Source organism: Chaetodon trifascialis, chromosome 23, assembly GCF_039877785.1.
Source record: "Chaetodon trifascialis isolate fChaTrf1 chromosome 23, fChaTrf1.hap1, whole genome shotgun sequence".
Classification (NCBI taxonomy): domain Eukaryota; kingdom Metazoa; phylum Chordata; class Actinopteri; order Chaetodontiformes; family Chaetodontidae; genus Chaetodon; species Chaetodon trifascialis.
The window spans coordinates 4,898,393-4,911,714 of NC_092078.1; the positions used below are offsets into that span (position 1 = coordinate 4,898,393).

General features: G+C 44.1%; 3 protein-coding genes across 4 annotated transcripts; 2 read left to right on the top strand and 1 right to left on the bottom strand.

Annotated features, from left to right (window-relative positions):
- The first annotated feature begins 270 nt into the window (after positions 1–270).
- On the top strand, positions 271–7,260 carry LOC139351680 (E3 ubiquitin/ISG15 ligase TRIM25). 2 transcript variants are annotated; one of them, XM_070993672.1, is made up of 8 exons: positions 271–665; positions 1,659–2,481; positions 2,616–2,724; positions 3,622–3,717; positions 4,462–4,695; positions 4,899–4,921; positions 5,101–5,246; positions 5,809–7,260. In XM_070993672.1, exons 2-8 carry the CDS (start codon positions 1,847–1,849, stop codon positions 6,105–6,107), a joined length of 1,542 nt encoding a protein of 513 aa, XP_070849773.1. In that variant the 5' UTR covers positions 271–665; positions 1,659–1,846; the 3' UTR covers positions 6,108–7,260. The 2 variants fall into 2 exon arrangements, with proteins under 2 accessions (XP_070849773.1, XP_070849774.1); XM_070993673.1 differs by having other exon boundaries at positions 1,834–2,481.
- A 321-nt stretch (positions 7,261–7,581) lies between these two features.
- mrpl48 (mitochondrial ribosomal protein L48) lies at positions 7,582–11,191 on the top strand. Its single transcript, XM_070993161.1, has 8 exons — positions 7,582–7,758; positions 8,350–8,408; positions 9,039–9,070; positions 9,209–9,288; positions 9,662–9,831; positions 10,138–10,240; positions 10,335–10,424; positions 10,961–11,191. Exons 1-8 carry the CDS (start codon positions 7,738–7,740, stop codon positions 11,036–11,038), a joined length of 633 nt encoding a protein of 210 aa, XP_070849262.1. The 5' UTR covers positions 7,582–7,737; the 3' UTR covers positions 11,039–11,191.
- A 522-nt stretch (positions 11,192–11,713) lies between these two features.
- LOC139351761 (NACHT, LRR and PYD domains-containing protein 1 homolog) lies at positions 11,714–13,243 on the bottom strand. Its single transcript, XM_070993766.1, has 7 exons — positions 13,112–13,243; positions 12,948–13,012; positions 12,638–12,852; positions 12,307–12,557; positions 12,093–12,221; positions 11,874–11,997; positions 11,714–11,778 (listed from the first exon to the last, which is right to left on the bottom strand). Exons 1-7 carry the CDS (start codon positions 13,112–13,114, stop codon positions 11,714–11,716), a joined length of 852 nt encoding a protein of 283 aa, XP_070849867.1. The 5' UTR covers positions 13,115–13,243.
- Positions 13,244–13,322: the final 79 nt, after the last annotated feature.

Here is a 13,322-nt window from a genome sequence, read left to right on the forward strand (position 1 = left end):
TATGCAAGACTTTATTAATGGATTAATTTCATACTGCTTAAAATTAAATTATTTAAATTAAAAAAATAGAAAATTTTACCAATTTCTGCACGTTTTTCATCCAGGGCCATCGTAATGGAACTGAATACTTCTTTCACTGTTAAAGACTGACCGAAATTAATTTTAAACATTTTCCAAAAGTAGAAAATGTGACAACAGTCGCGTAACACCGCCCTCCGAGCAGTAGAGAGTTGAACAGCGGTCAAGCGTGTACGGAGAACAAGAAATTCCGAGTACCCCTGAAAGCAGCATTTTCCCCGCATCAACCTGCCGAGTCTCAGCACAGCCGTCCGTTTGTCCGTCGCGCAGGTGTGTGTCGCTTCTTCTTTTCGTGTTAAATACCGAAAACTCCAGATGACAAAGTAAATACCCGACGACTGGAATATTTTCCCGGACTCCTGAAACAAACTGGAGTGTTTGCGGACGTTGTGGGAACAAGAAAAGGGGAAAAAAGCAGAGCTAACGGTCGTAACGTTAACATGTTAGCCCCGGCACGGCAGGTGCACCGCGGCTGCGAGATTTGAGACGTTAGCCTCATCGTGTGTGACACGCACAGCTTCAACAGCTCTGGAAATAAGTGTTTCAGCTTCGTAACAAGTCAGCTTACAAGTATCTACATTATAGAGGTAAGTAGCGTCAACAGCCTGTGTCCGTCTGTCGTATTATGCTGTCGCTCATCACTGTCCCAGCAACTCAACCGGAGAGATTACGGAAGCTAATAGGGAGGCAAGTTAGCTAATTGTTGACTGACCGTTTAATCTACTGTCAGTGCTGTTATGAGGAGGAACATGCTAAATAAACAGTGATGGTTTCAATGAAGGGAAAGCTGTCAGAGCAGCTGTGTAGGCCCGTGTTGTCTCAGCCTGACAGGTGGAGGACTGGAAACCAGTGCTGACTAACTGGGACGGCACCTTTTGTCCCGTGTAAACAACACGGCAGCAGGCTGGCAGATTTCCAGGTGATCTTCAGGTCACCGCCTTCAAACAATCGAGGCTGTTTGTCACCAGGCCTGAAGCTCCAGCGTGTTTTACTTTCGTTTTTCTCCATCATTGAAGCAAACACAGGAAGGAGGAAGTGATGAAGTGCTCACTAAAAGGTTGAGATGAGTCAGGTTACTAAAGGCCTCATCACGTTTAGATCTGCAGCAACAGTTGATTTCATTACCAACCATTTTGCTGATTACTTTTCAAATTAATTAATTTGCGTACAAAAAGCCCAAAATAGTAAAAAATGCCACTAATACTTTCCCAAAGTGATGCGTTCAGGTTGCTTGATTTAAAGGATATGTGGCTTGTCATGATGTATGAGAGAAAAGCCAAAACCTTCAGGTTTGAGACACCAGCGAATGTTTGGCTTTTGTGCTTGAAAAATGACTTGAAATTTCACATTAATTGATAATGAAAATGATAATCAGTGATTTGTGACCATAAAATGTCAAATAGTGAGAAATGCCCATCACAATGTTCCTCGAATTCCTTGTTCAATTAGAAACCAGGAGGCAAATCCTCACATCTGACGAATGAATCCAGTGAATGTTCAGAATTATTACTTAATAAATTCCCTAAATAATTAGTCTGTCTGTTATCAGCTAGTTGACCAATCTTTTTGACTTGTTTCAGCGACCTTACGTGAAGTTCTGCATCAGGAAACCTGCAGCCTCTCCACCCTTTTCTGCCTCTCCTACACCCTTTTCTCACCACCTCCACCTTTTTCTTGCCTGTTTCCACCTTTCATTGTCTTGTGTCCTGTCCTCACCACCTCCGCCCGTCTCCGGCTCACCCTCTGACCTCACAGCTTGGATGCTGACATGGCCGCGGCCCAGTCAGAGAAGTCCAGCGTCCTGCAGGACGAGCTCACCTGCCCGGTGTGCCTGGACTTGTACCGCGACCCCTACTTGCTCCCATGCGGCCACAACTTCTGCAGCACGTGCCTGGACCGCCTAAAGCGGCAGGCGGAGCGAAGTCGCTTCCGCTGCCCGGAGTGTCGCGACAGCCACCGGTGTAGCATCAACTTTCAGAAGAACTTCAAACTCGCCAATATTTCTGATGACTACCGTCGCCGGTGCAGAGCTACCGCCGCGGCTGCCACGGCCTCAAAATCCAGCCAACTGGTGTCATCATCTCTGGCAGCGCAGCAAGTCAGCTGTGCGTTTGCCGTCCCATGTGACTACTGCCCTCCATTCGCCGCCGAGGCATCAGACACCAGCGCCGCCACGGACGGGTCCTCCGCTGCTTCTGTTTCTCAGGAAGATGCAGACCAGCAGGAAGCTGCCGCTGCTGCGTCCATTTTTGCGGTCAAAACGTGCCTGAAGTGCGAGGTGTCCATGTGCCAGGAGCACGTAAAGCCACATCTGGAACTGCCAGCGTTCCGCGAGCACCCGCTGACAGAACCCATGATCGACTTCAGGAAGAGGAAGTGCCCAGATCATGATGAGATATACAGGTGGGAGGCATGTGCGCTCATGGCGGTTCATCTTGGAGTGAAAGTCTTCTTTCAATGCCACAGTTTTTATTTGGGTTCCTGTGATCGGTCATTAAATTCCTTCTTTCCTGTGTTTGTTCGGTGTGCACCTCCAGATATTACTGCATGGATGACAAAGTGTGTGTGTGCAACGCCTGCACCATCGAAGGAGGACACCTGGGACACACAATCAAGACCCTGAAAAACACAATGAAAGATTTCAAGGTACGCTTTTCATCATCGTGATGGTTTATTTTCAGCATTATGGAAAATGCAGTTTTGGAATAGCTCTTTTTCACTCCCATTGAATGTAAAGGACGGATATTTCACCCTTACTTACATCCCACATAATCCCTGTAATCACAGAATGATTACATTTACAGTAAGAGCGTTGTATTCAGGATCAAATGTGTAGGAGCTCTGTTTTGTAATGTATGTAACGTTGCATTCGAGGGAGCTACGGTGTGCAGAACTTCTCCACCTTTTCGCTGCTGTCCTCTGTCGGTCCATCACCTGCGCTGGAAGGCATGTGGATGTGTGCGACGGCTGTGTGTCGCTCTGTGTTTTGTGGCTTGCTCCCTTTATTTTTACCACCTTTTGATTTGATTGTTTGGCTCACACAAAGTCTTGTGATGAGTCTGGAATCCTTATGAATGGACACTGCCAGTTGTGTGTGTGTGTGTGCGTGCGTGCGTGCGTGCGTGCGTGTGTGTGTGTAAATGAGTGCATGAGAGTCACATGACTTTGTGGTTGTTCTATAGGAGAGTTAAACCCACTTCCTGTGCTTTCATTCTCCGGTGTGTGGGCCTGAGAGGCTTCCAGTTCATTGCTGTGGATATTCAGTCCAGAAACCTGTTGAATGCGTCATGTTGCATCAGACAGAACTGACCAATAAGAAGTCTCCTTTCAGATCAATCTCAGTATTAATGAATGCACACAAAAGGATTCTCGAACGTATTTGAGGATTTATACATAAAAGGAATATTTGTGCATCAGGAAAACATGCGTGAACCTTGATTTTTTTATATATGTGGATTTATTTAACATTTATATACAGCGATAATTATTTTTGTGTGCATTGAAAAACAATAATAATCATATACAAATCCTCATGTTCACCAGGCCACGCTGGATAAGCAGCTGTACAGGGTGGAGAGGAAGTACAGCAAGGCGGAGAGGAAGCTGCAGGAGCAGAAGGAGAAGGAGAGGCAGAATAAGGTAAGACGGCACACGCCTTCAGTGTTAGTGACAGCGAACACTGACTAGTTTTTCATATGTTGTTAATTTATTGTGGTGGTATGACACTACACGGCTCAGCAGCTTGCTGAATATCTTAAAGGGACTAGGCTAAAGGGACGCTAAAAACATCCCTTTAGCCTTCCTGATACAGGTCTGAAAGGTTTGCCTTCTAAAATGTTGTGTTTTACTTGATTTTATGCATTCCATGTGATCTATTTTTACCTGTGTTTCATTACTTTATGCCGTGATTTGATGCTTTATCCTTTTTTCATCCTCATTCAACTCTATTTTTACTTCGATTTTATTACTTTTACGCTTTGTCATCCTCTTATCACTTTATTTTACTTTAACCTATGCCAACATGTACCTGTGATTTCTTTCTTGTGACGCTCTTTCAGCTGCAATTCCTGTATGAGAGATGCTATAAAAATAAAGTTTATTATTAGTATTATTGTTACTTGTTAGTGTTATTATTTAAGCCACATTCAGTATATGAATGTGAATTAGGATTGCAACTTGCAATTATTTTCTTGACTAATCACTAATTATTTGGTTTATGAAACATTAGAGAATAATGAAAAATGTCCATCGCCCAAAGGGACGTCATAAGATCAGAAAAGCAGCAAATTCAGTGATTAATAATCGAACCAGTTGCCTGTTAGCTTCCTGTCGATCCACTGCTCACGCTCGCTGCGTTTCCTCCTCATCTCTTCCCTCGTCCAGAGGTTTCTGGAGGACTCTGAGCAGAGCCTGATCAGGCTGGGCGAGGAGATCCAGGCCAAAGTGCCCGGCTTCGTCACCAGGCTGCGGGAATGCACGCGCACTCACTGCGACACCAACGGGCCGACCATTCAGAAGAACATCTCCAGGATCTGCCAGGACCAGGCCCGTCTGCAGGAGGTCCGCTGCGGCATCGAGAGCCTCATGCAGGAGAACGACCCTTTCCGCTTCATCGAGGTGAGTCCCCGTCAGGACCGAAGAAGCCTCCTGGATGAGAGGAGAAACTTCTAGAACCACAAAAAGTCCAGCTGCTTCTGGAAAGCATGAGAAGACAAAACCTATGGCAGATCTATTTTTGTAGAAGTATATCACAAAAGCTTGTGTTGTTTTTAATGGAAGTCTGGTTTGTGTGTCCTGACGTGTTTTTGTACCTTTTTCAGGCATACAAGACAACAGGAAAACAGTAAGTTCTGTTCTTATATTTAATTCAGGGCTGCAACTAGCAAGTTCATTTTGGATTAAGCTGCTGATTCTTGATTGATTCATCGTTTTATCTGCAAAATGTCAGAAAACAGTGTGTGTTTAAAGTTGCCCACAGCCTGAGGTGAAAAAAGTGTATCTGTGTGTGTGTGTGTGTTTCAGGTGCTACAGGAAGCTCAGAAAAAGCATGTTCTACCCAGAATATGTGGACATGGAGACGGACGTCGTCGGCGTGATGATGGAAGGAGAGATGAGAAATTTCCTGGAGGAGCTGCCGTGTCACATCCTTCCTGCCATCAGCTCTCTCTGTAAACACTTTTCATTCATTAATTATTCTGATGTCACGTCGTCCTAAATGCTGTCTGCTCCCTGAGCTGTGACCGGCTGCAGCTGTTTGTTTCCTGAGCCTTTAGCGTGTTACTCAACGTGTTGCGCACAGTCAGTTGTCAGTTTTTTGGATACACCTAGCTAAGCTAACGACACAGTCCTGCACTAAATCCTGCCTTTGTGAAGGTGATGAAGGTCAGTTTTTGCTTCCACACTGCTGACTTCCTCGATAGCTTTCTCCAGTTGTCGTTAATTATTTTGCACAGAATTCACATGTTGATTGACAACTCGAAGGTCGACGTTTTGAATGAAACGTTGGAGCTTTGAATTGTTCGGTACGGCCCTCGATTCAGCTTGTGTTTGCAGCTTGTGGTGCTTTTGTGTTGTATCATCACACAGAGAGGTGCTTCTGTTGAAATGACGTAAATAGGGGTTGACAAAATAATGGAAACGCCATCAGCACTTCTGCAACACAGTTTAAATGTCACCTTCATGAATTGTTTCATGGTGAATATCACATGTTTTCATTCTGTCCCCCGTCAGGTCATCCTTCAGATCTTGAGGAGGAGGAGCAGGAGGACAATGAGGAAGAGGCTGCGGAGGAGGACTACAACTACGAAGAAGACCTCGACGACAGCAGCGTGGAGGAAGTAAGGAGCGAGGGGGACGAGGAAGATGAGGACGACGACGACGAGGATGACGACGAGGATGAAGGGCATGACCAGAGCGAGCTGGCTGATGATCTGTACAGCCCGGAGGAGGAGGAGGAAGAGGAGGAGGAGGACGAGGATGACGAGGACGAGGATGGAGAAGAGGAGGACGAGGAAGACAGAGGGGTGTAACCGAGGACTTTATTTGTATACATCTATTTTTACATATTTGGGATTGAACCTTAATCTGCGGGTGAGCGCAGCAGGTGTCGTGACATCTGTTTTCGCGTCGCGCTCATCTTCTCTTTGAATGTCTCTCGTACAGTTACGGACTCGAACAGCTGCCACGTTTTGCCTCAAGCCCTCCTGCAATATTCTGAGAGGACGCACTGGATGATAACCGAGCTTTGATCCAGCTGGATTCAAAGCTAACGATGCACTGAGACTCTGCCAATGTGAATCTTATGCTTAACCCGCGTTGCACACTGCTAAACTTCATTAAGGTGCTTTATAAGTAGAAGACGTTTGCTGCATACGTACACGCACACGATTGTGAATGTACAGTGGTAGAACGTGGCACTTCAGACTGAATTCATCAACAAAAACAACCCTGCATGTCTTCGACTGTGCCGGATTTTCTAACACTTTGCTAAACATTTTGCAAAAAGCCAGAACAGTGTTGACAGATTTGATTGAATTTGTTTTGGGAACTTTCACCTTCATGTGAATTTTTGATACAGCAGGTAAAGAAAGAGCGTCTGAAAGGATTTCTCTGAAGTTTTCCAAGCATAGATGAGGAAATGTTTGAAAAGTTTCCCAGTTTTCCGTCACCGTAGAAAGCCTTTTGATCAGTATACTTGCAAACACGCAACCATTTTGGCAACGTATTTGACCTGAAGGAGAACGAACACGCAAGGCCAGCAACAATCACCTTGAATGAGTCCTGCGAGCGTTGCTGTTATTGTTTCAGTCATGCTAGAGCTACAGCATTGCAAGCCAAAGAGTAAGGATGTGCGTGTGCATGGATGCTGGGCATGCTGTTCTAAAATGAAATGCTATGTGTTAGTAACATAAGGCTACAGGATGAATTTGCTTTCCATAGTTGTGCTTTAAAAGTAGTTAATGCATTGTTAAAAAAAAAAAAAAAAAGTCAAATGTTCCTATGCACATTATTCTCAAAATATCAGTTTCAGGTGATGAGGACTTTTGCACTTTACTACAGAAAATGCTACGTTTGGCCTGAGATATTTGAATGTTAAAAGACGATTTTTATTTTGATACGAGTGATTTTATGAGGTGCCAAACTGAAACATTAATACAGAGTAATAAAGCCTGTTGAAATGAGCGCGGCTGTGTAGTCGTCCTTTGGCGATATGAAAGAGCGCACCTGATTTAACTTCAGAGGAGATTTGTCATTTCATTAAACAATACAGAAACTTGTCATTTTTGGGTGTCGTAGGACACGTTGTTGGGTGAACAGCAGTCTCATTTAACAGTTTCTCAGTTTTCATTCACATTCTTTACATTTTAACACACAGAAATACAAAACACATAAGAAATACATCATCACGTCCCGCTGGAATAGAAAAGGGAAGAAACCCTGAACGTGCATCTGGTCCCGGAAAGTTTGTTGTGGCGTGTTCGTTCCACGGACACGAAAGAGGACGGACTGATTTCCGGTGAGTACTTCCGGTGTCGCTCGCTACAGACCTCAGTGCGTGTGTTTTTAATGTTTGTTTTCCCTACATGTAGCTGACCCGTCGAATCACACCGCAACGTCCAGTGTGTGTTTCCCGTGAACCACAGAGGAAGAGGGCGAGCCATGAGTCCTGTTTTTCGAAAGGTAACTTTGGGTTTCTTCCGCTAAACGTTTAGTTTCTTCACAGAGGTCAAACAGCAGCGAGTGTATCAACGCCACCGACTGTTTGTAGCGCTGCTGCTGCGACAACAACTTACCTTCAGCTAAAGTTACTTTAAATCAAGGTTGAGTCTGTATTGGACGTTATTTCTGCTTTGTCTGTGTATGTTTGCGAGAAAAATGGCCAAAATCCGATGCTAACCACAGGAAAGCAGCTAGCTAGCCACCGCGCTGGAGAGCAGGGCTGCAGCTAACGCTTCCCTTCATCTGCGAATAATCAGTCATTATTTTCTCCACTACTTGATTAGCTGTTTGGTGTTTAAAAAGCCAGAAAGTAGTGAAAAAATGTCAAGACGACCTGTTTGTTTTAAAGATACTCAGTTTATTAGCACTGAGGAGTGTGGCTGATGGTTGTTCCCAGTCAAACTTCCCACGTTGCTCTGTTTCAGAAAGATAACTTTCAGTTGAGGTTTTCAGGTTTGAACAGCCGTACAGAGTAGCTTCACTGTGTTTTAGCTCTGTATTGAGTGATTCATGCTGTAAATATGGAGGCTGATGTTGTTGTGCTCTGTCCAGTTGCAGGTGTCCGTCACACAGCAGGCGTCAGTGTTAAATCAAGCGCTTACATTATGCCGGTAAGTCTTTGTGTTTCATTTTTTATTCTGTATTATAAAGGTGTGATCATTGTAATCCTTCAGCGCAACAACCAAAGATCTGTCGGGTAAAAGGTGCACTTTTCTTATCTAAAACCTGAAAGGTTTATCATGACTTGGGTGTCCTTTTGACAGTTTTGGCGTTTTTTCTTGTTATTTCTGAAAACATTTAAGTGCTGACATGGTAGACGTCGCTGAAACAGGGCAGGAAATGTGCTGTGGGATGATCAGACAGGTTGTCAAACGATAAGCCAGATGAGCCAAACCACTTTCTTTGGCAGTAAAACAGAAGGTGAGAGCACCTGAAATCTATTCATACCTCGCTGCTTAAGATGGAAACTGTGTGCACACCTACGGTAGGTAGGGAGGGTCAAAATAGGTCTGTAAGCTGTGATGGATGAGTGGACACTTTGACAATTATGTTAACATTGGCGTCCATTTTCTTCCTGCCCGTCTGAATTCTTTTTAGTGATGTCGCCTCATTTCCAGATTTCAGCGATTCACTTATTGAGTGTAATGTTACATAAAAGATGGAAAAACACTAAGAAAGTAAACTTGTGCTAAACCGGAATCAATTCTCTCTTTCTAATGCTTCTACTGTTGTATTTAAAGGGCCACACCATCCCTCCGGCATCCTGCTTGGGGTAAGCATTTAAAGATGACTGAATACAGATGCATGTAACATAGTGCGTTTGTGTGTAACCGCTGTCAGATAAACTTTAAATTCATCTTACGCATACCGAGATGTGTATTTAAATGGACAATTTCCTCTTCATCCACAGCTTCTGCAAGTGACAGACAATATAAAAGCATGCCAACCCACGGGATCGGCAGGTGGAGACATCTTGTGCCTAAAGAAGCGGTAAGACTCTGAAACCACAAAAAAACAATACAATCACTTATTAGAGTGAGAGTTGAAACTGTGCCAGTTCTGTTTGTTTGGGTATAAACAAGCCAAGCATAAACATAAAGGGATGTGTTTGTGGTTATTTTAGGAATATAGATCAATGAGATTGTCTCATTTTATTTCTCGATGGTGATGATGCCGCCTCATCCCAAAAATCGACTCAACACTCGATCGTCCACAGGCTGAAGAGTGCGTTTCTTTAGCAGCTCAGTTCACTGACAGTTCTCCAGGTCAGGCCCTCTGCTGGACCGCGTGGCAAACTACATCCAATGTTGTCTTGCAGGTCGAAAATTTGATTAATTCTCGTGTTTTTTTTCTTCCTTAATAGCCAAAGAAAAAGAGAGACAGACACCAGATGAAACCGATCATCCCAGCGACGGACACAGAGTACGGGACTCTGAATGTGATGGTGTCGGGTTATGACATGACAGTGGTGGAGCACTACGCCCAGTACATCCACCACCTCTGCAATCGGCTCGGCATCAGAGTGGCAGAGAGGTGAGCGGATTTCGAAAGGCTTAACGTAACGGGCGGACTGGAGGTGTTGCTCAGTTATGGAATTGGTTAGTTTACATGGAAGAAAGCAGGCGACAAGAAAGACATTTATTTATTAAAAACAATTTCAGTTAGTCATTTGGCCAAAGGGCTGATGCTACAGCGCAGCATGTGTGTTAAACTACATACATCAAGTCATCCGTTAACATACTTCCATATACAAAGCTGAATCAAACACACACAGCACGGAAGAACAGAAGCTTTGATCAGGAAATGACTCCTGTTTATTCTGCTGTTCTTCACTTGCAGCTATGCTATGCCCACCAAAAGCACAGAGGTGATGCTGATGCAAGAGAAAGGCACCAAGTTGTTCGTCGACTCCGTCCTGAAGACTCATGAGCGAGTCGTCCAGGTAACACTTACCTGCTTTCGGCCTCCTTTCACCTCGATCGCTGAATGAGTTTTTCAGATCTGCCCACTGAACCGTTATTTCTGTGATTGTCCAGATGAACTCTCTGAGCGCCGCATTGTGTCCCGTTTTCATGGAAGTTCTTTTGCACAATCAGCCAGAGGGAGTTCAACTGTCTGTGAAGGAGGTGAGTGAGCAGCTCTGCAGCAGCATCAGGACACGATCCTTTCTCACGTGCTTTCATCTAAATATTTTTGGAAATCCTGCAAATTCACGTCTTAAATAGTGTAACAGAGAATGTACCTCAGAGTGCAGAATCCAGAGCCACTGTAAACAGGAAACTCTTCATCAAACTGTAGCCACAAAGTTGGAAGCTGGGTTCGAAAATATACCGTAGCACCAACAGCTCCTCACATTAGCGTGTGGATTTTGGCTCTTGCATTAGGAGGAGATCTTTCAGCCGTCTCTCTGTGCATGTGGGCTGTTGTTTCAAGACAGACTTGAAAAACTGAATTTATTCTTTATTATCTATGATTATCTTCATTTTAAACATCTGTTCATCAGAAAGCCCTCAGGTTCAACCGACACAAATCTGCATTAAAATCAGCCAAAATCTGTCTAAATGTCTGTTGGAAACTAAATTAAAACAGGACGATGGTCTTGTCATTATTTTAAGTGTTTTAACATGTCCGTGATGATCTCCCCTCCCTGGTTTCTTCTCAGCACACCGAAGCCGATTACCAAGCTCGGTTCAAGGGCCGTCCAGAGATGGAGGAGCTCATAGCTCAGATGAACCAGTAGGACCGCGCCGAACCTCGTCCGTGAGGAATACCTGTTTGATTTTGTGTATTTATTCCTTGACTGAATGCTGTCAAAGGGGATCACTTGCATTGAAGTGAGTGGATTCCTTTGTGAGCTTTGGAAAATAAAACCCTGCTTCTTGTTTCCAACTTAAGACATCGTCGTGTTTAATGTTTCTGTTGGTTCTTTACAGTGAACATTGTGCAGAAGAAATACAGACACATGATTGAAATTACAATGTCTTCTTGATTTTAGATAATTTGCTGCCTACCAAAGAGGCGTAGGTTTTTTTTTTTTGTACAGTCTGAGAAAGTAAAACAATCATCAGATGCAGTATTTGTGTTCATTTAAAACTTAAAGAAACGCATTTCATGCAAACTGATGGAACTCAAAGATACACAGAGGAAGTGGGAACATTAAAAAATAGTTATATTTAAAATGACAAATGCCCTCAATAAGGAAGGAACTGGAGTAAAGCATTTCCTGTTGCATGCAAATCTGTAGAAAAGTGAATTTAATAATCCATACAAATAAAGATTCTCCAGATTTGGTTTTGTATGGAGAGCCGAAACTGCCAAAATAAGGAAATAATTCATAAGGAGAAAAAAAAATCAGTGACACACGATTAAAAAAAAAATCACTTAGTTTTACATCTGTCATGCGAATGTATAGTGGTCATTCCAGTACTGTGTACCCTTCACTCAGACCCTGTCGGCTTTCATAGGGAGCGTCTGGGTCTCCTGAAATAAAATCCACATCACAGAGCTGATCAGTCACTGGGAGTTTAGCTAATTAGATTTTTTTTCCCACTGGAAACAAATGAAAAAGCACTGACCTTTATGAACAGTGCAGGTCCAGACGGTGTTCTGCTCACGTTCAAGCGTGAGGGTGAAGTCACTGTCTGCATTTCTGATGAACACCTCAAAGAAGCTACTGCTGTCACACCTGAGGTCCTGCGTCTGTGGAAGACAGGATGGAGTTCAGACCTCATTTCAGCAAGCTAACAGCTACTGTTCTGTGAATGCAGAGCCCAGATGTTAAAGCTGAAACCTACTCTGGGTTGAATGATTGCACCTGCCCGGTCTGTGCCAAGGGAGAGATGATCTCCAGTTTGAAGGACCTTGTCTGGGCCTGGTTTTTCCATGATTATTGATCCACGAGAGCGTTGGATTTGTTCCACTTCCTGTGGGGGGAAAAAAGAATGAAACACCCTCAAAGTCAAAGCAGCATGACATTTGCGCTCTCGCTTGCCCAAATGAAATAGAAACCTGTTTTATTGCTGGATCACGTGGCACCAGGTAAACATCCAGTGTGAGGAATTCTTTCTGTGTCTTGTATAACAACACGTCATAGTAAACGGGAATGCCCGGCTTCTTCCTGACCATGACCCCCCTTGGTAAGAAAACGGGCTGGAGGATCTTGATGTGGGACGTTGTCACTTTAGGCACTTGTTCCATGACATCTACACAGGCATCCACATGCAGGACTGCAAACGTGTCTGACAAAGTGGACTTTTGATCTGCACAGCACAAACAAGGACTTTCAGTTCTCGGCGTATATGCAGAAATCTCTAATAAAACCAACTACTTGACTACTCACCCATACGGATGCAGTGTGGCAGATGCACCTCCTCGATCTCTCCGGCTGTGACTGTGATGTCCAGTAGGGGTCCGGCTGGCATGTAATCCATACATAGAGGCTTCTTTGTGTGTTCCTGCCAGGACCTGAACTGGTACCGGAAGCTGACCCGCTCCTTACACACCCAGCGCAGGGCAGACACGCTGCATTCATACATGCCTGCTTCAGACTGCAGCCTGATTTTGTGAAAGGGGAAACAAATGAATGAAATGAGCTATCATTGCTTTTCAGTTGGTCTGTGCTTTGAAATGTATTAAGATATAATCTGTACCTGTAGGTATGAACCTCATCTGCTCTGCTGACCTCAGGGTGGACCTTGGTCAGACCAGTGGAGTCCTGTTTCAGAAGACAACATATTTTTAGAAGCAGCCATGTTGGATCAGCTGTGTTTCAAAACGCATACAAAATACAACAAAAACAAACAGGAAAACTCACCATTTTTCCACAGAGAGCTCCAAACTTCAGCTTCCTAGAGGGCTCTTGTTAAAGCACAACGGTGAAGTTTAAAAGCAGGTAAACCCAAATTAGAAATAACACATTTTCATCCTCACTGCACTTACGTACCTCTGGTGGTGTCAGCGCAGGGTGACGCGTCTGGTTTTGAGATTCCTGCTGCAACACAGTACAATGGAGTGGATTTCATTAG

Excerpts from the sequence above, each read along its gene's own strand:
- mrpl48 (XM_070993161.1), top strand. The coding sequence starts at position 7,738 with ATGAGTCCTGTTTTTCGAAAG. Across the intron at positions 8,409-9,038 it reads CAAGCGCTTACATTATGCCG|GGCCACACCATCCCTCCGGC; the intron begins GTAAGTCTTTGT and ends TTGTATTTAAAG. Across the intron at positions 9,071-9,208 it reads CCTCCGGCATCCTGCTTGGG|CTTCTGCAAGTGACAGACAA; the intron begins GTAAGCATTTAA and ends CTTCATCCACAG.
- LOC139351680 (XM_070993672.1), top strand. The coding sequence starts at position 1,847 with ATGGCCGCGGCCCAGTCAGAGAAGTCCAGCGTCCTGCAGGACGAGCTC. Across the intron at positions 4,922-5,100 it reads TACAAGACAACAGGAAAACA|GTGCTACAGGAAGCTCAGAA; the intron begins GTAAGTTCTGTT and ends TGTGTGTTTCAG. Across the intron at positions 5,247-5,808 it reads TCCTGCCATCAGCTCTCTCT|GTCATCCTTCAGATCTTGAG; the intron begins GTAAACACTTTT and ends GTCCCCCGTCAG.
- LOC139351761 (XM_070993766.1), bottom strand. Across the intron at positions 12,558-12,637 it reads GCCACACTGCATCCGTATGG|ATCAAAAGTCCACTTTGTCA; the intron begins GTGAGTAGTCAA and ends TGTGCTGTGCAG. Across the intron at positions 11,779-11,873 it reads GACCTGCACTGTTCATAAAG|GAGACCCAGACGCTCCCTAT; the intron begins GTCAGTGCTTTT and ends ATTTTATTTCAG.